The following is a 24,148-nucleotide window of genomic DNA, read 5'->3' as shown; positions in this document are numbered from 1 at the left end:
TGTCCACGTGCACGTCCAGCAGTCGCTTAAATGTCGCTAATGACTCTGCTTCCACGACTACCACTGGTAAACTATTCCATGCGCTCACAACTCTCTGGGTGAAGAACCTCCCCCTGACGTCTCCTCTATACCTTCCTCCTAACACCTTAAAAACTATGATCCCTCATGGCAGTCAATCCTGCCCTGGGGAAAAGTCTCTGGCTAGCGACTCTATCCATGCCTTTCATGTAGACCACATGGACCTCAGTAAGGATTTTAGCAAAGTAACGCATGGGAGACTGATCAAGGCAGCTAGAGCATGTGGGATCCAAGGAAATTTGGCACATGAATCCAAGATTGGCTTAGTAGGAGTGAGAGTGCTGGTTAAAAGTTGTTTTTGGGATTTGAAGCCTGTGTCTACTAGTGTACTGGTTCAGTTCTGGGTCCCTTACTGTTTGTAGTATGAATTAGTGTAGACACAAATATATTTATTAATAAAGTTCTCAGGTAACATAAAAACTGAGTAGTGTGGTAAATAGCAAGGAAGAAAGTTTTAGAATATAGAACAATATAGACAGGCAGAACAATGGAAAATATAATTTAACCTGGAAAACATGAAGTGATGCATCATGAGAAATAAGCGAGTCGTATGAAAGTATGTTGTGGTGCCCCTTTTCTCACTGGCAAAACCTAGCACATACCAAAGATTAGCAGGACCTTTAGGTGCACATATATAGATTGTTGAAAGCAACAGGACAGATAAATAATGTGGCTAAGACATATGGGGTACATGCCTTTATTAGCTGAGGCATTGAATAAAAGGGCAGGGAGGTTACAACAGAGCTTTATAGGACCATGGTTAAGCCACAGCTGTAGTAGTGCATGCAGTTCTAGTTGCTACACCATAGAAAAGATTTGATTGCACTTAGAGAGGGTGCAGAGGAGATTCACCGGGGTGTTGTGTGGACTGAAGCATTTTCACTACACAGTCAGACTACACGGGCGAGGCTGAAGGGACATAAATAACTAAATAATCAATACATTCTTCCTCTTAGAGAGGTCATGAGGCTGCAGGCATAGACTTAAGGTAGGTGGCAGATGGTTTAAGAGAGGCTGTGAGGAGAAATCTTTTCACCCTGCGGACCAAAAGCTAAGACATGGGATTGAATAGGTGTTTGATGAACAGCATACTTATGATGGACCAAAGGGCCTCCTTCCAAGCTGTAATACTCTATGATCCTCTAGTTGTATGTTTACCAGCTATGCAGTTACAACATTTAACAATGATTGGATTAGGAACCCTACTGATTTTGACCTTGTTGGACCCAAGCAGGCAATTTAAGTTGTAGTTCCCCTTCCCTCATCCTGACAAAACATAGAAGGGTTTAGTCCCCAGTCTTTGCTAGCTGTATTGCTTTCTATGCACCATGATAACTGGTTCATCAACCAGTATTAAATATTAATAAAACCAAACTTCACCTGAAAGTTCACTGGAGGTGGAGGATTCCTTGGTTCTATCCTAACCACACTTGATTCAACTTTTGGAGGTGGTCTGAAGTTGTTTTTTCCAACCTTGATAAGGATAGAGGTGTATTCAGATTACAAGTGGCATTTTTGTAGCTTTCCAAACAACATTTTTTTTTTTCCATTCATAAGACAACTGATCTCCTAGCAATACTAATATAAACTTTACCATTGAGAAGACAAACCATCAGGTATCTTACAAAATTATATATTTTGTCAAACAGTTTATGAAGACTTGAATTTTGATGGAAGTTGGAACATTTGAGTTCCGAGATTAGCTTGAATGTTTGATTTTAAAAAAACAGCCAATAAAAAGAACCTTTCTGGAGAATCAGGTGACATCACCTACTTGCTTGAACTTGCTTTTTTAAAAATCACCAGCCTGCATTTTATTGCTGTCCTTGTCTGGATAGCGTTTTGGATGTCAAATGTGGAATAGGTCGCTCAGTTTCTCTCTCTGCCTTTCATGCTGAACTCACAACAAGCTTGTATCAGAAACCTTACTGTCCTCTTAGAGTCGGAAGACTTCCTGATACTGTTGCTTCTTTAGCAAGCTGAGTTTTTTCCAAGACTGGATTGGATTAGATTAGATTCCCTACAGTGTGGAGACAGGCCCTTTGGCCCAACAAGTCCACACCACTCCTTGAAGCATCCTACCCAGACCTATTATATAACCCACTCAACCCCTGAACACTAGGGGCAATTTAGCATGGCTGATCCACCTAACCTGCACATCTCTGGACTGTGGGAGGAAACCCACACAGACATGGGGAGAATGCACAAACTCCACACAGACAGTCACCCGAGCCTGGAATCTAACTCGGGTCCCTGGTGCTGTGAGGCTGCAATACTAACCACTGAGCCACCGTGCCGCCCCAAGGAAGTGCACAAGAAGTGAGGCTAGATTTGACATAAATCTAAACATTTATACGTTATTCTTTTTCATTGTTAAGAAATAATCACAACAAGACATGTACTTTTCTTTTCTCACAATGAATCCATAGACAGAAAACGGTTTTAATCCTTTTACTAGTGAGTATATGTACGTATAATTTGGGATATTTAGAAGCTAAAACATTTATATTTCCACATCAATTTGTGCATTGAGGTTTTACCTTAGAATAAATCAACAATTTTTATGTTTATTAAAAAACTTGATGGAATCTTTTTATTCTAAAGTTTAATATAGACACAACACATGATTAGCCATATCAGGAACTGCATGAAACAAATTAATAGCAGGACTAGAAAGAATCAACGTACTCTTCCCACCTTGACTGTAACAGTAAGGTCTAGGAAGGAAGACTGCAACTATTTCTTGATGCTGGGCCATTGGGATCCATTCAATGATAACCCTGGAAACTCTTGCACTTTTCCCCTCATCATCTACTATTCACTTTCATGCATCTTCGCCAATGTTTTTTTAATATGACAACCAGAACCATGTAGTGTATTCCATTTGACTCAGGTTTAATACAACTTTCCTACTTTTAATTCTATTCTTGCGGAAATAACGGATGAAACTACAGCATAACTTTTAGTGCTTAGTCTATTTGTATTTGGAGGCCCATTGGTCCCTCTACTCTATCTAGACTTGTATCATTCAAGTAGCAAGTGATCTCCCTATTGTTCCTACCAAAATGTGCTCTCACCTTTATCTGCATTTATCTTGATTTGCCTTTTATTTACCCAATCTGCAAGTTTAACTTCATCCTGTAATTTGTTGTAGCCCTTTTCACCAGTTTGGTTCATCTGCAAAATGTTATTAATGTGAACTGTGGACATCTTGGTCTTAAAACTTCCACAAGGCATAGGAGCAGAAATAGGCCATGCAGCCCACTGAGTCTATTCCATCACTATAAGATCATGGCTGATCCTGTAATCCTCAATTCCACTTTCCTGTCTTTTCTCCAAAACCCTTAATTCTCTTACTGATTAAAAATCTATCTCAGCCTTTAACATACATTATGTCCTAGGCTCTGCAGCTGTCTTTGGTAAAGATTTCCACAGATTCACCATCGTCAGAAGAAACTACTCATCTTGGTCTTAAATAAGTGACCTATCACTCTGAGATAATGTAGTCTTATCGCAGACTCTCCCACAAGGGAGAAACAGCCTTTCAGCATCCACCCTGTCAAGTCCCCTAAGAAACTTGTATGTTTCAAGATTGCATTCTTCTGAATTGCAAGTACAAGCCCAACTTACTCAACCTCTCATCAAGACAGTTCCTCCGCTCTCCAGATCAACCTACTGAACGTTCTCTGGACCATCTCCAATGCTAGTATATCCTTCCTTAGATAAGGGGAGCAAAATTGCTCACAGTATTCCAGGTGTGGTTTAACTATTGACAAAAACAGAAATTGCTGGAAAACTCAGCAGGTCTGGCAGCATCTATGGAGAGAAAGAAGAGTTAAATGTTTCAGGTCCAGTGACTCTTCTTCAGAACTGAGTTTTTCCAGCAATTTCTGTTCCTGTTTATTATTTCCAGCATCCACAGTTCTTTGAGGTTTTTTTAAGCAAGATTTCCATATTTTTACACTCCACTCCCTTTGAAATAAAGGCCAGCATTCTATTTGCCTTCGCAGGTCATAACCTGCTAAATTTAGAATTTTTCAGTTCATAGAATCCCTACAATGCAGATACAGGCGCTTTGGCCCATTGAATTCATGGACTTTTTTTTGTGATTTATGCATGAGGACTACCAAATTCCTCTGTGCTGTAGCTTTCTTCTGACTTGCTCCATTTAAATATCATTCAGTTCTTTCATTCTCCCTGCTAAAATGCATAATCTCATATTTTGCCATATTGTAATCCTTTTGCCCACTTGCTTAATCTGTTGATGACCCTTTGCAGATTCTGTGTCATTACATGCTTTGCCATCTACTTTTGTGTTGTATGCAAACTTAGTACTGTACATTCACTTCTGCTGTTTGGAATAATTGCTTTTTACTCCAAGTCTCCAATCTGTCTCAAAGTGAATTTACAATCCATTCTATTTCATGATTCAATAGGAATAATCAATGAGAATTCTCAGATTTTATTTCTCACTAGTTCAGGGATTCAGAAATTCAATTGTAGAAATGTCACTTTTGGAATCAAACTCATGTTCTTCCTGGTCTTTGTGACTCTATACATGGTCCTTGCCTCAATCTATTCAAAAGCCTATAGCATATTTTATTATGAAAATTCTGAGTTTTACCTTCATCAGGTGATCTACACGTGCCAATAACTGTGTATTGATTGACAGCCTGCAGTATAGCTTATCCCCTGGCTTTGCAACAAGCCGAAGAGCAAATTCTTGTTGGAACATCAACACTGCACATCTGTGGAGAGAAATGCAACAGTAGAGACTGTAGTACAGAACATATATAGGAAAAAAAGTGTAATCTTTTCAATGCACTCTTTTGCAATGGAACATGTGCTAGCTCCCTCCCACCCCTCACAGATCTTGGGTACTAACAATGATGTTACATATCAAACTCATTCACTGCACTGACGAAGGATGTATAACATGAACGCATGTCGAAACTTAATTAGAAGAGCTGACAACAGAAATCCTTAGATAATAAAATGTGAGGCTGGATGAACAGTTCATCCACTTCACCAACACCTTCCACCCCAACCTTCAGTTCACCTAGGCCATCTCCAGCACATCCCTCACCGTCCTGGACCTCTCAGTCTCCATCTCAGGCAACCAGCTTGTAACTGATGTCCATTTCAAGCCCACCGACTCCCACAGCTACCTAGAATACACCTCCTCCCACCCACCCTCCTGCAAAAATTCCATCCCCTCTTCCCAATTCCTCCGCCTCCACCGCATCTGCTCCCACGATAAGACATTCCACTCCCGCACATCCCAGATGTCCAAGTTCTTTAAGGACCGCAACTTTCCCCCCACAGTGATCGAGAACGCCCTTGACCGCGTCTCCCGCATTTCCAGCAACACATCCCTCACACCCCGCCTCCGCCACAACCGCCCTAAGAGGATCCCCCTCGTTCTCACACACCACCCTACCAACCTCCGGATACAACGCATCATCCTCCGACACTTCCGCCATTTACAATCCAACCCCACCACCCAAGACATTTTTCCATCCCCTCCCCTGTCTGCTTTCCGGAGAGACCACTCTCTCCATGACTCCCTTGTTCGCTCCACACTGCACTCCAACCCCACCACACCCGGCACCTTCCCCTGCAACTGCAGGAAATGACATTCCACATTAAGCAGAGGTTCACCTGCACATCTGCCAATGTGGTATACTGCATCCACTGTACCCGGTGCGGCTTCCTCTACATTGGGGAAACCAAGCGGAGACTTGGGGACCGCTTTGCAGAACACCTCCGCTCAGTTCGCAACAAACAACTGCACCTCCCAGTCGCAAACCATTTCCACTCCCCCTCCCATTCTCTAGATGACATGTCCATCATGGGCCTCCTGCACTGCCACAATGAAGCCACCCGAAGGTTGCAGGAACAGCAACTCATATTCCGCCTGGGAACCCTGCAGCCATATGGTATCAATGTGGACTTCACCAGTTTCAAAATCTTCCGTTCCCCTACTGCATCCCTAAACCTGCCCAGTTCGTCCCCTCCCCCCACTGCACCACACAACCAGCCCAGCTCTTCCCCCCCCACCCACTGCATCCCAAAACCAGTCCAACCTGTCTCTGCCTCCCTAACCGGTTCTTCCTCTCACCCATCCCTTCCTCCCACCCCAAGCCGCATCCCCAGCTACCTACTAACCTCATCCCACCTCCTTGACCTGTCCGTCTTCCCTGGACTGACCTATCCCCTCCCTACCTCCCCACCTATACTCTCTCCACCTATCTTCTTTACTCTCCATCTTCGGTCCGCCTCCCCCTCTCTCCCTATTTATTTCAGTTCCCTCTCCCCATCCCCCTCTCTGATGAAGGGTCTAAGCCCGACACGTCAGCTTTTGTGCTCCTGAGATGTTGCTTGGCCTGCTGTGTTCATCCAGCCTCACATGTTATTAACAGAAATCCTTAGCTTAGGATAGATTGGGAGAAAAGCACTAAGTTCATATTCTAAGCTTCTCAACTTCCAAACTTCCCATTTCTCCAGAAATTTACTTCTCTCTTTATACTGCCTGCCTTAGTAGCTTCTCTTCGTAACTTATTTCATGACAATTATCCTTTGAGAAAACATTTTGCCTAACTTTCCTTCATATTTCCCCTGTTATTTACAAATACAATATCTATTTCAACTACACAGTTACAGAGAAATAGATAGAGCTTTCACTTTTCAAAATGATTGATGGTTCATCTTTCAGGCATACTTACCTGAAGAATGGTCTGTGCAACAGTAGTTTAAAAACAAATGGAGATGAGATCTGCAATAACATTATAATAATGCAAATTACATCTTTCCACATACAATAGAATAGATAAAAATTCCCCTGCAAGCAACATTATATTAAGTCAGTCCATCTAAAGACAAAAACCCTATTTCACTGAAAAACATTAAGCTTGGTATAGTTTCAAGTCTGTACAAGTACCTCTCCAGGAACATGTGGGGTTCTGTCACCTCATTCTAGAATTTGCAAGCTGTTTTCAGCTTTGTGCAAAGATTTCACCTAAAGATGGCATTCTGTCCTCTGTAGAAAGTTTAGCTAAAAGCTATCAAAGGTATTAACAACGTTCATAATTACCAAACAGTATGGTGAAGGGATAGCCTAGTAATATTAAGTCGCTAGACTATTAATGTAGGAGCTCAGCTAATGTTCGGCAGATGGTGGAATTTGAATTCAATTAAAATATCTGGAATTAAGAATCTGCCAATTGTTGGAAGAATCCATCTGGTTCACTAATGTCTTTCAACGTCATCCTCCCCTGGTCTGGTCTACATGTGACTCCACAGCCACAGTAACACAAATCATGGAATCATCACAGAATCCCTACAGTGTGGAACAGGCCCTTCAGCCCAACAAGTCCACACCGACCCACACAGCATCCCACCCAGACCCATCCCCCTATAAACCCATCTAATCTAAACATCCCTGAACACAATGGGCACCTTATCATGGCCAATTCACCTAGCCTGCACATCTTTGGATTGTGGGAGGAAACTGGAGCACCCGGCGGAAACCCACGCAGACATGAGGAGAATGTTCAAACTCGACACAGACAGTTGCCCCAGGGTGGAACTGAACCCCGATCCCTGGCGCTGTGAGGCAGCAGTGCTAACCGCTGAGCCACCGTGCTGCCGCAGAGCCTGCTGGACCCGGTATTCCCAGATGGTCTCCTATCCAAGTACTAACCAGGCCTGAGTCTGCTTAGCTTCCCAGATCAGACGGAATTGAGCATTTTCAGACTAGAATGGCCATAGGCCAACATGGTTGACTCTCAACGTATTTGACATCAACCATACCAATCTGCCGGGTGCAAATGCACCTGTCCATGACAGTAGCTGCACGATTGCCAATGCACAGTCTCGGTGAAGGCAAAGTTCTGCCTCACAGATGGAATAACCTCCATTGTGTTGTGTGGCACTATCACCGTGCTAAGTAGGACAGTCCAAATAGATTGACCAAATCAAGAGTGGGCATCATGAAGCACTGTGGGCCAACAGCAGCATCAGAACATACTACAACACAATTGGCAATCCCTGGCTTGCAATATCCTTCACTCAACCATTATTACGAAGCCAGGGTCAACCCTATTTCAATAATGCGTGCTGGAGCATTCTAGGAGCAGTACCAGGCATACCTAAACACAGAGGTGTCAATCTGGTGAAACTGCCAAACGAGACTTCTTTCATGTCAAAAAGCATAAACAAGTGACAGTCAGAGTTAAGTGATCACAGAACTAATGAATTAGATCTAAGCTCTACAGTCCTGTCACATCCAATGGCGAATGGTGGTGAACAATTCACTGGAAGAGAAGGCTCCACAAATATCCCCATGCTCAATGATAGAGGATCCCAACACATCAGAGCAAAAGGCTGAAATATCTGCAGCAATGTTCAGTCAGAAATGCCAAGTGTATGATCTACCAGGCAACAAGCTCATGGAGGGGTTTAGAAGGAGAGTCCTTCATGGCAACTTAAGCTAGTGCAGGGATTGAACCCACACTGTTAGTAACACTGCAATGCAAACCAGCTAAACAAGCCCCAAATTCATGTCTAATACAGTCTCCACAACATGCTGTCCTAAGGAAGTATTCTGAAAACAATAAGAAACAAGGAGAAACAAAGCCGGTTATGGAGTATGCTTTGAAAGCAGAATGATGTCAAAATGACAACATTAACACAACCTGAACACATACAACATTCTGACAAGGTAGGTGATCTAAAGAGATACAGGAGAATGATCTCTGCCATTACTAAAACAGAAATATTCAAGGATATTCAACACTTAGGAAGGTCAAAAAAAAAGACAAAAGAGAAAAAGGAGTTGTGATTGTGCTGCTATAAAGGAATGGAATCAATATGTTAGCAATAGAGGACCTCAGGCTGGTGGAGCAATGGGTTAAAGAAAGAAACAGCAATGGACAGCAGACATTGGGTAGTTATTTGTCAGCTACCAACTAGTACGGTAACTTGTGGCATGGTACAAATCTGAAGGTCAAGAAAAGTATTTAGCACGGGTGACAAAGTTATCACTAGCGATTTCAATTTGCATATGCAGAAGCAATTGAGCACTAAGCTGTAGAGGACGACATTTTGGAGTTACTAACGGATGGTTCTTTTAGAGCAGTAAGTTGAGGAGCCAACTACAGGGCATGTTATTTTAGATCTAATGTTAGGAATTGACAAAAGGTCTGATTAATAAAATTGTCAAAATTAGGGATCCGTGACCACAATAATAGAATTCTACATTATGTTTAGAAGTGAGGTACTTCATTATGAAGCAGCGTTAAATTTATAAGGGAAATTATGAAGGCATCAGATGCAATTAGTCTAGATGGATTTGGAAATGCATTAAAATATGTCTCTATACATAGTTCTTCGAAGATTTTCCATTATCTATAACAACGAAAACACAAATCTTGAAGGAGTAAAATCTCAGAAAGATCAGTCAACCGTGGAGATCATTCCAACAATGCACATCTCATTTCTCCCAGTACTGATGTCAGTGTCCATGAAGTGGAACCCATTTCTACCACAGAAATCTTTGAATCACCCATTCATCTTTTTCATGCCAATTTGAACATGGCTGAAATAATAAGACAAAGATCATGACCTGTGAAGTTCTGCTTCTTCATGGCTGCTGCCTAGTGCATACTGACTATGCAGAATCTCTTATGCTGCCTATGTCATTGGTACCTACATGAATACTTTATCCTTTCCCTTCCAATGCAATTTTCTCTTGAGCCCTGAACAGATAACCCAAACCCTGACAACAAGGAGGCAAAATGGCCACCTAGTCTGTCAATTTTCACTGCAAACAGTGATGTCAAATCTTATATCCTGACTGTGGCTACCACTACTATGCCCTTTTGCTCCCTTCCACTAGTGTGGCTTTCTGTACCATTTTGCTATGGTTGTGAGTTCAAGCATCCTACAGGCCCTAATCTAATGCAAAGAAGCTGAAAGAATCTGAAACCTATTGAACAATTGCAAAGGCTGAGGCTCTTGAACTCCTTGAACACACCTCTGAAGAAAGGACCTTCCGATTTGATCAGAGTTTGAGGACTGGAGATGTGACTATCTCCCAGTACAAGGAATCCAGGTAACTCTTCAGCTCCCTGATGCCCAGCAATGTCTGTAGTTCAGACTCCAGCCCAAACTTGGAGCAAAAACTGCTTAAACTTCAAACACTTACCATAGATGCTGTTGCCCTGTATAAAACTGGCATTCAGCACCTCCCACATGCTGCATCTGTGACATATAACCTGCCCTACCACTTTATGTGTCCTAATTAGCTACTTAATTATTTTATTCAAATATATTTACTCTTGGGTTTCATAACGTTTTGCAGATGATACTGTCAGTCTTTAGGTGTTCTTTTTGCTTGCCTCTCTAGACGTTGCTGACTGTCTCTGAGTATTCTTTTAACCCACACACTTCAATGCTTGCTGTCTCCAGGTGCTCCTTTTGGCTGCACTTCTACACGTGCTGCCTGCCACTTGTTTCTCCTTTTGCCACATCATGAAACTACCTTGCAGAATTCTTTTTTAAAGGGGCTTGACCACTCTTTCTTGCTGGCTGCCATGGCCACTGTAGTCTACCTGGTGGGCCTGTACTTCTCTGGCCTTTGTTTCTCTCTGCCTGACATGCATAATGCCTGTCATGATTGGGCTTGCTGGCTTTCCCTCAGGTGGTGGCTAGGGTAATAGGGTTGCTATGGTAGATCATGGCCTACAGTTAGTAGAGAAATGTGGAAAAACTGCTGAGGATGAAAAGAGTGGTTTGGTGGCTATCCTGCCATGTTCAGCTGGCTATGAGCTGCAGTTTTTCTGTGGGGCCTCGCTGCTGCCTCACAAAGGAAGGGGTCTACTACTGAGCCACAGTCATTGCTGGCACCCTGTGGGATGGCTCGGTCATATCCAGATGGGTCCCAGGAATAGTGGTAGAATCTCAGGGCCTGCTGTTTTGTGGCAGCTCAAGTGGGCAATCTGTAACCTGGTGAGAGACTTCCTTTATGAAAACCTTGGACAGAGGAGTCAAATGGAAAAGGCATCAAGGGAGCAGTTTCACATCCAACAATGGTTGCAAAAGGGCCCCATCAGTTGGGTACGGTAAGGTACTGCAGTAGACAATGTTAAAACAAATCTTGCAACACTCACCGAGATATCCACTCTAACAACTTAACGTTAAAGCGAAACCATGATATAAAGGGGTGACATTAAGCATGTGCTTCCTATAATGAAATTAAGTAAATGAAGTGAACAGATGCAATTCCAGAACAGAATCCAATGGAACAGGACTATCCATTTTCAATAGCTTTGAACTGCTCTTGGTCTCCTCCCCTCTAACTGACCTTTAATCAATTTATTACTTTCCCCGGTTCCATTTATATTAATATTTTCTGATGAAAAATTGAGATACCTTGCCACAGGACTTTTTGAAAGATATACATCCACTGCAGTTCTGCCATCTATCACGTTTCCTGTAATCTCAAATTAAAATCCTCCTGACAACATGTTGGCTATTTGTGATTTTCTTCTTATTAAGAGGAAGTTCATACTTAAATTATAGGTTACAAATTTTTCCCACATTGATTGTAAATTTAGTGGCCTCTAATTACTCAGGGTAAAGTTATCCCCCTTTTTGAAAATGGCTATTACTTTGGCCAATTTCTAGTTCTTTACTTTGTTTCTCAAGAAATTGATACATATTTTTCCAGAGTAATTTCCTCAAGATCAGGATCCTCATCCCAAAGAAGAATGTTAAGTTGAAGATTTGAATTTGGGTTTCATTCAAGAATCTAATACCTAGATAGCTTTTTTTGCTGTGAATTGTTGCAACTGAAAAAAGACATCCTGCAGGAGTTAACATTAAGACTAATACCTTAGAAAGTCAGGCAAAGTGAAATATTTGTGGAATTAACAAATGAATATTTATCAGGAACGAAACCAGAAATTTTTGCATTAACTCAGCAAGTTTGACAGCACCTTCGGAGAGAAAACAGAGTTAACAATTTAGGTCTGGTGTTTCTCCTTAAGAAGTTTTGTTAAATGAATATTTACGGAAACCTGGCTCAAGGATGGACAGGACTGGCAGCTCAATGTTCCAGGGTAAATGAAGAATAGAAAGGGCGGGGGGGTGGGGGGTGTCGCAAGAGAGGAGGGGGAGTGGTGTTTTTGATTCTGGATAACATTATGGCTGTACTAAGGAAGGATATTCCTGGGAATGTGTCCAGGGAGAAATTTAAAAAAGGCATGGTCACCTTATTGGGATGTTACTATAGACCACCTCCCCCTAACAGACACACACACACACACACACACACACACACACACACACACACACACAAACAAACACGTCAGTGGGAAACTGAGAAACTAATGTGTAAGGAGATATCAGTTATCTGTAAGAATAATAGGGTGGTTACGGTACAGAATTTTAACTTTCCAATCATAGGTTGGGACTGCCATAGTGTTAAGGGCTTGGATGGAGAGGAGCTTGTTAAATGTGCGCAAGAAAATTTTCTGATTCAGTACACGAATGTACCTACTAGAGAAGTAGCAAAATTTGACTTCCTGTTGGAAATAAGGCAGGGTAGGTAACCCAGGTTTCAGCAGGGGATCACTTTGGGGCTAGTGACCTATTAGTTTTAAAATAGGAAAAGGATAAATGGGATCTACAAGTTAAAGTTTTAAATTGGAGGAAGGCCAATTTTGATAATATTAGGCAAGAACTCTCAAAGGTTGATTGAGGGTAGATGTCTGCTGGTAAAGGGATGGCTGGAAAATGGGAAGCCTTCAAAAATGAGATAACAAGAGTCCAGAGACAGTACATTCCTGATAAGGGTGAACGGCAAGGCTTGGAAGTGTAAGCAATCCTGACTGACTGGAGTGATTGAGGTTTTGGTCAAGAAAAAGAAGGAAGCACATGTCAGGGGTAGGCATCAGAGATTGAGTAAATCCTTAGAAGACTATGAAGGCAGTAGGGTTAAGGAGGATCAAGGGGATTTTATAAACACATTAAGGACAAAAGGTTAAGTAAGGAGAGAATTGGGCCCCTTAAAGATCAGCAAGGCCGCAAGAGATAGGGACATACCAAACCGGGTATTTTGCATCAGTGTTTACTGTGGAGAAAGATATGGAAAATATTGAACGTGGGGTAATAAATGGTGACATCTTGAAAAATGTCCATAGTACAGGAGGTGCTAGATGGCTTAAAATGCATAACGGTGAATAAAACCCCAGGACCTGATCAGGTGTACTCTAAAACTCTGTGGGAAGCTAGGGAAGTGATTGCTGGGAGCCTTGCTGAGATATTTGTATCATTGACAGCCCCAGATAAGTTGCCTGAAGACTCGAGGTTGGCTAATGTGGTGTCACTATTTAAGGAAGGTAGCAAGGAAAAGCCAGGGAACTATAGGCCAGTGAGCTTGGGCACGTTGTTGGAGGGAATTCTGAGGGACAGGATTTATATGTATTTGGAAAGGAGGTGTAAGGGACAGGGAAGAACATTACCTCAAGAGTGCAACACGATCTTGAACAGATGGGCCTATGGGCCGAGGAGTGGAGTTTAACTTAGATAAATGTGAGCTGCTGCATTTTGGAAAGGCAAACCAGGGCAGGACTTAGACTTAAGGGTAAGGTCCTGGGGAGTGCTGCCGAACAAAGATACCTTGGAGTGTACGTTCACAGTTCCTTGAAAGTGGAGCTGTAGGTAGGTAGGATAGTGAAGGCGGTGTTTGGTATGCTTGCTTTTATTGGTCAGTACATTGAGTATAAGAGTTGAGAGGTCATGTTGCAGCTGTACAGGACATTGGTTTGGCCACTTTTGGAATTGTGCGTGCTGTTCTGGTCTCCCTGCTATTAGGAAGGATGTTGTGAAACTTGCAAGGGTTCACAAAAGATTTACAAGAATGTTACTAGGCTTGGAGTGTTTGACCTGTAGGGAGAGGCTAAATAGGCTGGGGCTATTTTCCCTGGAACATTGAATACTGAGGGGTGACCTTATAGGAGGTTTATAAAATTATGAGGAGCATGGATAGGGGAAATAGACAAAGAATTCTTCCCAGAGTGGGGGAGTCCAAAATTAGAGGGCATAGGTTTAAGGTGAGAGGGAGAAGAGTTGAAAGGGGCATAAGGGGCAGCATTTTCATGCAGAGGGTGGTGTGTGTATGAAATGAGCTGCCAGAGGAAGTGGTGGAGACTGGTACAATTACAACATTTAAAAGGCATCTGGATGGGTCTTTGAATAGGAAGGGTATGGGAGGGATCTGGGCCAAATGTTGGATATTGGGCCTAGATTTATTTAGGATATCTGGTTGGCAATGGAATAGTTGGATTGAACGGTCTATTTCCATGCTGCACATCTCGGTGACTATCTTTTTCTCTCTAACTCATTGTCTAGACTTCCAGATTTAATAGACCAAGACTACCGCTTAAACTCTGTGCTCAAAGGTGGCTGGGTTCACAAAGGAAGAGTAAAGAGAATCAGAATTATAAACTATTTCCCACCTTTACAATGTATTTGGAATTCCTATGCTACCCAAATTGCAAACTGATAGCTTTTTGCACAAAGCTCAAGGAGGAAACCTCCTGAAGTTTAGCATTTATAGACTCCCTTCATCGTTACCCTAGCCGCAATGAGATGTCCATCCCAACAGTCTCCCTGAACTTCAACACAATCACCCTACGTACAGGAAGTTAAGAAGTGATTATAAAAAGTTACCTGATATGGTAAATTTGCGACGCATGCATCAAAGAATGGCAAGTCTGTCTTCAGCACATCTCCAACCATTATTTGAAGTTTACTTGCTGCAGGTCTGAAGAAAACGTATAGAAAAAACAAAAGCAATCAAAACAAACTTTCAGACTATTTGTTTTAAATCATTTGGTCTGGTCTACTGGAGAAAATCTTCAAACTTACAGTTAAATGTTACTTACGTGCCCTGAACTCTCTTCTGCAATTCAGCAACAAGTCTGGTATCAAGTTCACAAGCAATTACCTGTTGTGAATATAGAAACCAATCACACATTTTGTTTTTGGTAATCTGCAAACCATGAAATATTACTCCTGATTACCTAGAGAATTTTAACAAGCATGTAATACAATAATAAAATTTGTGTGGGAGAACACGACAACTGGATCAGGAGTGTGGGCAATTTGGCCCTTCAAGTTATCACAATATGGGCGTCAACTAGCATTTGTTGCCCATTCCTAATTGCCATTTTAATTGACTATCCTGCCAGGACAGTTTCAGAGGGCAATTAAGAATCAACGATAACAATATTGTTGTGGGGCTGGAGTCACACATAGGTCAGTCTTAAGCAAGGATGGCAGATTTCCTCACCTAAAGAAAATTAGTGAATGAGTTGAGTCTTTACAACTAGCATGGTAACGTACATCAAATTTCACTATTTGCCATGGTGGGATTCAAACCTACATAACCAGAGAATTATCCTGTGTCTCTGGATTACTAGTTCACTGGCAACATCATTACGCCACCATCTCCCCATTAATCATTTCAGTGATCTAGTTCCACAACTCCGAGATACAGAATTTCAGATATTTATTGCCTTCTGGGAAAAAAAATTCTCACATCTCAATTTTAAATGAGCAGTTCCTTATTCTGTAAGGATATCAACTAGTGTGAGATCTTTCCACTAGTGGAAATAACTTCTCAACATCTACCCTTTCCAGCCTCAGAATATTAGCAGTACAAAAACTGAACACTGAAGTTCAATTATCTCTTGGTAGTATAGAATTTGGATCTTGCTGACAGGAAAGACCAAAAGCTTTTCATCTTGCACTCTTCAGGACAAATGCAAGAATGGCAAATGTCAAGCAATCGTAACAATTTATACTAAAGGAGAAAAGGATGCTTATTGACTGGCAAGCTGATTCTTCAAAGGTCAGAAAAACTAACAAAAAACATTCAACTGAAAAGCAGCCAAGTTAAAAAAAAGACTTCCTTTGGACATCCAGACAGAACATTGTAAGAAGCAGTGTAAAATGGAAAGTGGGGCCTTTCAGTGCAATGGCCATTTGACTCAAGAGAAGTAGGCCAGAGGAGCTGAGATGGTGTTTCAATTTTAGACCACATGTATAAATATCACACACAACGGTGCTAAGTGCTTCACTTAATGAAATCAATAAAGAGGCAGACAGTAATACATAACTGTGAGGGCCCTCAAGTGGTGCAGCGATAGTGAACCAGAAGACCCAGGTTCAAGTCCCACCTACCCCAGAGTTGTGTCATAATGTCTCTGAATTGGTTGGTTAGAAAACTGAGAAAACGTTTGTAACAAAAAAGTAGCCTAATTGTACAGATCTTTACGATAATGGCCCTAGTCCTCAGCCAGAAGGCCTAGGCTCAAGTCCCATTAGTCCTAGATGTGTATAATAACATCTCTAACAGATTGATTAAAATGAGTGATGCCTAATTATAGGGTTCTAGCTTTGCTATGTTAGTTTCCCTACCTCTGGATCAGAAGGTCTAGTTTCAGTTCCAGATATGTGTTGATTAAAGAAAAATGCTTAATTGTTGAATAAACTTTAAAAATGTCCTTCTTGATTTTTGAGATTTCTGACTAGCCCAATAATTCCTCTATAATAAAAACTTTTACTCATCTTGACTCAAATATTGTTTCATCAGAAGTCTGGCTTTAAAATAAGTACAAAAATGTGATTTAATTGATAGTTGGCTCACAAGATGATTTGGTTGTAATTTAAAGAGGCTACCTTTTTAGCCTTTTCCAGAAGTTTCACAGTCATATTACCAGTTCCAGGTCCAACTTCCAATATGACATCTGTAGGTCTAATAGCAGCCTTGAAGGGGGGAAAAAAAAAATCAATTACCCATTTAAAAATGTACCCATCCTTAGTTCTGTGTTTGAGTATAAAACTGATACATGTTGTGCAACTTTGTGTTTTCATATTCAATTGTAAAATATCAGAGGTTGTAAGTAAATTCTACAGAATTCCAGCTTCCCAGGATTGACCAAATGAATACTTGAATTGACAACTTTAGAAAGGAAAATATTACCACAAAAATACTCAAATATCAGGAATTTGGAAAATCTGCATGCTGTTAAGTTTGTAGAGAATTGCCTAAAAGTTGCTAGTCTCTCCATCACAGGTGTTGTAAGAATTGCTGGTAAGAGAAGTGAAAAAAATACGTTATTGCATGATAGTGGACTTCTGATGTTCAGGGAACATTTGCTGTATCTTCATAAGTTTATAGCTGATCCAGGAACATTTAGCACTAGCAATACGTTATTCAGATATGGATTTTGGATTGGAAGAAAAACAAAACTTACACAGCAATACTTTGCATAGCAAATACATCAAAATGTGTACTACCAATGAGAAAGACAAGATACAGGAAATGTCCTTGTCACAGCTGAACTGGATTTTCATATTCAAAATCTGAATACACCCAATTTGTAGCATCCTTTCCCCACTGCAATTGTTAAGGACCATCTAATACAGCTAGACACAGTGCAAAATTACAGAAATTATAGCCAAATTTTGCATACTGGGGTTGGTTGCACTCTATGGTACCTTTTCAATGATGCTATTCACAATTAAAGGATTCTTCAGAATGTGCTGTCCAATTCCAGTGTTGAACATGATACCTAGACCAAAATAAAACAGTGCTAAAACTGAACATACAATACAGAAGTTAAAATATTATAAATGTCATGTTCCTTGCACATGGGAGTGTAAGGTAAAGGTACAGATTGGCACTTCAAATGTCTGTCGTGAAATATTTTCAACTTGATCCTTCTCATATAATCAGATTTTGTTTGGGAAATGGCAAGTCAATATCAAATTCATTGCAAAATCAGCAAGGCACTGTTACTTTAGTTTCTCTCCTAGACATAATTCATAAGGCACTGACAAATAACTGGTACTTTTTTGAGCACTGAAAAAAATCAGATTGGTTACAGCACAGGAGGATCCATTTGTCACCAACCATATGGAAGAACAATTCAATCAATCCCAATATAAATTTCTGATCAACTTCTTTGGAGACGTTATTGCGCACCCCTGGTGCAGTTGGGACTTGAAGAGGCCTTTTGGCTGAGAAGGAGGGCCATTAGCAATATGCCACAAGATCACCTCCAGTCTTTACTCTAATTTTTTTTTAATCAGTTGGTTCGAAAGATGTTATTTGACACCAGTGGAGCAGGTGGGCCTTGAATCTGGGCCTCCTAGCCCAGAGGTAGAGACATTTTCAATGTAGCACAAGAACTCAAATCTCTCCCCAAAAACCTGCAAGTCTGCAAACTTTTCACTGACTGGCACCTATGGAATCAGGAATGTACGAGCTGATCAAGTATTCTGGCTGATTAACAGGTCCACATAATCATAGTGTGTTTTCACAAATAGAAATGAAATGCAGGGGTACACACATACTGTTACACCTTATTTATAGCATATGTCATTTGAATGCTACCTATTGGCAGAGAGCACCTTTAATTGAGTACTTGGACATTGCGATAATACAGTAAACTTCCAGTATTTCAGGTTTTAGTTTTGGTTGGTTTATTGACAATGCCAATTTGTTGGGTACTGGCTAAAATAAAATTTGCTGTACTATGTGTAGGTGTGTACCTACTTCCCCTTTGAAAGCCACATTGGAATCTGCCTCTACTACACTTTTGAGCAATGCATTCCACATCCTAATCATTTTAAAAGATAAAATATTTGTTTCTCATGTTTTTTTAAAATCATTAACCTCAGATCTGGTTTTTGATCCTTCAACCAAAGAGAAGGTTCTCTTCATCCGTTCTCTCCAGATTCCTCACAACTTTGGATATTTTGAGTGTTACACATCTTCAATCTTTCTTCTAAGGAGAACAACTCCAGTTTCTCCAAACTATCCTCATCATTGACGTCTGTCAAACTTGGAACCTTAAATATTTGCTGCATTCTTCATACCGCCTTCAGATCCGTCATGAGGTGCAGTGCCTGCATGTGGATACGATACCGCAGTTAAGTCTGAACTAGTAATTCACAAAAGGTTTGTAACAAAGTCCTTGCTTTTAAATTCAATAAGTCCAGCATTCTTTATATTGCCTTTCCTTGTATCACTTTACATTTCTCTGCACTAAATTACATCTGATACATGCAGACCCACTCCTCTAGCCTGTACCTTTTTAAAGTTTATCACTATCCTTCTTTCATGGTGGCTGTAGTTAGCACTGCTACCTCAGAGCAAGGGACCTGGGTTCAATTGTAGTCTCAAGTGACTGTCTGTGCAAACTCCACGCATTCTCTCCAGGTTTGCATGGGTTTCCTTCGGGTGCTGTGGTTTCCTCCCATAATCCAAAAATATGCAGGTTAGGTGGATTAACATGCTAAATGGCCCATTGTGTTCAGGAGCACGCAAATTAGGTGGATTAGCGATGGGAAACGCATTGTTACAGAGACAGGGTAGGGGGATGGGTTCGGGTAGGATGCTCTTCAGAGAGTCCTTGTGCACTTGTTGGGCTAAATAGCCTGTTAGCACACTGTACAAAATCTATGAATAAAAAAATGTGCAAGATTTGAAAGTGTCCTCTGTACAATTATTTCTGGGTCATTAATGTACCAAGAACTGTCAGTGGTGCTGATTTCAGATTTCTAGCATTTACAGTATGTTGCTTTTGTTGCAGCTCTGGTACTGACACCTGGAAAATATCATTGCATTCAATCCACCATTCCAAGAACCAACTCTATGCTGACATTTAATTCCACAGGCTTCAACTTTGCTGGCAAACCTATGTGACATTACTAAAAGATATAATGGGAATTGCAGATGCTGCAGAATCCGAGATAACAAAGTGTGGAGCTGGATAAACACAGCAGGCCAAGCAGTATCTTACGAGCACAAAAACTGATGTTTCGGGCCTTCTGATGAAGGGTCTAGGCCCGAAATGTCAGCTTTTGTGCTCCTAAGATGCTGCTTGGCCTGCTGTGTTCATCCAGCTCCACACTTTGTTATCTATGACATTATTAAATGCATCTTTAAGCAGTTGAGACACAAGACAAAGCAAGAGATAAAACAAGCATTGTTCTCTGTTTTCTTACACTTCAAATGCAAAGACGTTGACATTTTCTGAATCAAGTTAGATGTACATTTTCCTAGTCTTTCTATAAATCTCACATGTCTAGTGAAATGCAGCGTCTTGTTAATCTCCTCTTGCCCCACAGCCCTCTGAAATACTTGCGCTTCTCTAATTTTGGCTTCTTCTGAATTTCCAATTATAACTGCTTCAGCACCAGTGGCAGTGTCGTCAGTTTCCAAGGTTCAAGCTTTGGACCTCATTTTCTTACTTTCAAGTACTCAAAATAAGAAAACCAATTTGAAGGCAGTGGTACTGAGTACTTTGCAGGCCTTTATAAATACTAAAGATGCCACAGAAATCATAGCAAAATAGGAAACAGTCACAGCACTAGATGATTGAAACTGATAGAGAGAAGGTATTAAAAAACACAGCTGTACTTAAAAGTTAACAAGTTGCCTGGCTTGGACCACACTTATCTGAAGGCACACAGAAACGCAAGAGAGGAAGTTGAAGAGGCTTAGATATTGGGCTTGTGACCACAGTACTGGTGATTTTTAAATGTCCCTTCCACTCTTGTTCAAAAAAGGATGCAAGCATAAAGCCAGCAACTACAGATCAGTCAGTTTTACTTATGTGGTGATGAGGCAGTTTTCCGAAATGCTAACTCATAACAAAATTAACTGACTTGGCCAAATATGATTTAAGGAAGGTCACCATAGGTCTGTTTTGGACAAATTGCGTTCAGCTAACTAAAATGAGATTTTTTTAAGAAAATGCAAAGATAGAAGAAAGTAATGCAATTACTGCAACATAAATGGTTTTCAAAAAGACATTTGATAAATAGGCTCATCAGTAAAATGGAGGCTTATGGCATTAACTAATTAAAGGCAGCATGGATACAGTTGGATGAATAACAGGAAAGCATGTAACAAAGAAGAGTTTTTTTTGTTCTGAAGGAAAGTATACAGTGGTCTTTTGTGGGTTCAACACAAGGGCTGCTACTTTTCTTGCTGTATACTCATGAATTACACTTGGTTGTGCTGCACACAACTAAAAAAAGTTGCTGGCAACAAAACTTGAAAAACTCAAACAGTCATAGACTTCAAGATTTTTGGCTGGATTTTTGATAACAAAGTGGGTAATATGAATTGGACAATTCCTTTGTGAGCAAAACAAAAAAAACGGGATTGGTCCGAAACAAGGATACAACTTGAACATCCAGCAGCTGCACATTTTTAAAGTTCTCAAGCCTGTTCTACAAAAATACAGCTTTAAATCTGGCTGGTGTAATGGGCAGATGTGTGACAGATGACATTCATTGTAGGGAAGTTCTTTAGGAATAAAAAAAACAGGAGTTGCTGAAAGCTCAGCAGGTCTGGCAGCATCTGTGAAGAAAGAAAATCAGAGCTAATGTTTTGAGTCCAGTAATCCTTCATCAGAACGCTGGAACCAAAATGTCAACTCTGATTTTTTTTTCTCCACTGTTGCTGCCTGACCTGTTGAGCTTCCAGCAACTTTTGTTTTTGAGCCTGATTTACAACATATGCTGTTCTTTCGGTTTTTAATGACAGAAGTGTTTTATTTTAATATGAAGAACGAGGGGCAACAATAGAAAACAAAGGGTCAAACTTTAAATCGGTTGCATTAGTATAGGGACCTGTGGGCACATCTCCATACATCATTAAAAATAGGATCTCAGATGACAAGATGGTCAACGTACCAAAGACTTGGAGGATGTACCACAAGAAATACTATAGACATCAGCCAAATAAGGTTACCCAATACGTGAAAAGAGAAGATTCTTTGTATGTACAGGGTAATTCGCATTATGACAGGAAGCTGAGTGATTGTGGTGGACAGACAAAGCCTATATTTTGAAATAAGGCCAAAATCAAACAAAGGACATTCTGCTGAGACTGGAATTTGTGAAGCCTATCAAAAGAAGAGAATACGCATCAAGAAAAGCAAGCACTCTAAGCTAGGCAGAGACAAGAGGAGGAAGCTTCAAGCTATCCAGTTCTAAGCTGTAGTCCGTGTGTTCTTTGGAGTATAAATTTGCAATGAAACTAGGAGTTTAAAAAACGTGCAGGATACTGGACTTTATAAGTAAGGTCAGAGAATGTAAGTACAGGGAAAGAATATTTTAAAAATGCCAAATTGTTACAAAGCAATCGTTTGCCCTCAGCTGGAGTACCACATCTAGTTCTGAGCTCCACTCTAGGAAGAATGTAAATATATTAGACAAGGTGCAGAAAAGATACATAAGGCTGGCTCATTATGTGGACAAAATGGAGAAATTCCGAATGTTTTGTCAAAGAAAGGTTGAAACATTTGAAAGGTACTCAAATCAACGGAGAAAGTGTTCCATTTGCGGGCAAATAGATCGATAACGATAGCAGGCTAAAGCAGCATTAGGGGCACAAGTAAATACAACGAGTGTCAGAGATAATGGGAACTGCAGATGCTGGAGAATCCAAGACAACAAAATGTGAGGCTGGATGAACACAGCAGGCCAAGCAGCATCTCAGGAGCACAAAAGCTGACGTTTCGGGCCTAGACCCTTCATCAGAGAGGTCCGTCAGCTTTTGTGCTCCTGAGATGCTGCTTGGCCTGCTGTGTTCATCCAGCCTCACATTTTGTTGTCTTAAATACAACGAGTGATTCGGATCTGAAATTTCACTGGCTGGGAGTGTGGCGGAAACAGATTCAATGGAAACATTGACAAAAAAAGATTTCAACAATAAGCTGGGAGAGCAAGATAAAAGGTAAGGCTGAAGAGATACTGGGACGAGCTAACTCGGTGTTTCACAGCCCGCCGGGTCTAATAACCTCCGTCCGTGCTGTAGCAATTCTGTGGTGTTAACACTTCCCCGCTGTGGTTCGGCCGCTTGAGCTGGCCCGTTAACAGGGTCTAACCTTAACTTGAATGAGAGAGTCAGGTCTCACCTTGACTTTGCCCTGGGGTTTCTCTGCACCTTCCATGTTTCTTCCCGATTTTAACCTTGGGCATCCTCCCAGCAGCTGAAACGCTCTCGAATTTTAAACTTTTAAAGGGTCAACCGCCGCTGTCAGCACGTGCCCCTTTCAAACCAACCACCGCGCGCTACTGCGCTTGTGTCGGCGGCGCAACGGCAGGTAATTTTACAGCTCAGAACTGAACGGTCTCAATTGTTCAATGGTTGCCCATTCTATCACTGGTTGTCGCTAAATACAATTAATGTGAGAAAATCTGCTCCGCGTAACTTTCTAACGATTTTACAGCCAGCTTCCGAAGTTCAACGCCAGAGCGATTTGGTCGCATAGTATGACGACTATTGTATTAAGACGAAGAACAAGAGAAGACCCATCTGTCGAGACTGCCCGGTCTACCGCCATCTGTAGGAGATGGAGATACAGGCGCAATAGTTTTGTGAAGCAGATTCTTCCGCAGATAATGAAGTGTGAAATTGGATGAACACAGCAGGCCAAGCAGCATCTCATGAGCACAAAAGCTCACGTTTCGGGCCTAGACCTCTCTGATGAAGGGTCTAGGCCTGAAACGTCAGCTTTTGTGCTCCTGAGATGCTGCTGGGCCTGCTGTGTTCATCCAGCCTCACACTTTATTATCTTGGATTCTCCATCATCTGCAGTTCCCATTATCTCTTCCGCAGATAACACGGTGTGGAGCTGGAAGAGCACAGTGGGCCAGGCAGCATCAGATGAACAGGAAAGCTGACACACTGGAGAGTATACTCATTGGCCTGCTGTGTTCCTCCAGCTCCACACCGTGTTATCTCAGACTCTAGCATCGGCAGTTCTTTCAATCTGTTCTTTCAAATATGATCTAATCAACCCGTTCAGAAATGTTATCACACAGCTCTCGGGCAGATGAGATTTGAACTCCGGCTTCCCGGTTAAGGGGTAGAGACATTATTGCTGCACTGCAAAGGACTCCTGAAGCAGATTCTTGGACATTGATCATATTTGGTTAAAGCTGCTTCAGATGCAAGCGTATCAGAGATAATGGG

At 41.3% G+C, this 24,148-nt stretch overlaps 1 protein-coding gene and 2 pseudogenes across 5 annotated transcripts in view; 1 reads left to right on the top strand and 2 right to left on the bottom strand.

The window, feature by feature from the left end:
* dimt1l (DIM1 dimethyladenosine transferase 1-like (S. cerevisiae)) overlaps positions 1-24,148 on the bottom strand; it is a 37,834-nt gene that overhangs the window by 7,574 nt on the left and 6,112 nt on the right. For 2 of the 5 annotated variants that reach the window (XM_059648257.1, XM_048538702.2), the window contains 8 exons: positions 18,830-19,062; positions 17,650-17,723; positions 16,828-16,914; positions 15,030-15,091; positions 14,815-14,908; positions 6,804-6,853; positions 4,703-4,826; positions 1,459-1,551 (listed from right to left, as the gene is read on the bottom strand). In XM_059648257.1, coding sequence (XP_059504240.1) covers positions 1,459-1,551; positions 4,703-4,826; positions 6,804-6,853; positions 14,815-14,908; positions 15,030-15,091; positions 16,828-16,914; positions 17,650-17,718 — 579 coding nt within the window. In that variant the 5' untranslated portion in view covers positions 17,719-17,723; positions 18,830-19,062. Of the gene's footprint in view, positions 1-1,458; positions 1,552-4,702; positions 4,827-6,803; positions 6,854-14,814; positions 14,909-15,029; positions 15,092-16,827; positions 16,915-17,649; positions 17,724-18,829; positions 19,063-23,087; positions 23,579-24,148 lie in introns of those variants that run through there. The other 3 variants (XM_048538691.2, XM_059648251.1, XM_048538709.2) reach the window with 3 other exon arrangements.
* On the bottom strand, positions 7,732-7,850 carry LOC125460071 (5S ribosomal RNA; annotated as a pseudogene).
* On the top strand, positions 21,849-22,164 carry LOC125456056 (large ribosomal subunit protein eL42-like; annotated as a pseudogene).

Source organism: Stegostoma tigrinum, chromosome 1, assembly GCF_030684315.1.
Source record: "Stegostoma tigrinum isolate sSteTig4 chromosome 1, sSteTig4.hap1, whole genome shotgun sequence".
NCBI lineage: Eukaryota > Metazoa > Chordata > Chondrichthyes > Orectolobiformes > Stegostomatidae > Stegostoma > Stegostoma tigrinum.
This window is presented reverse-complemented; position numbering and strand designations above follow the sequence as displayed.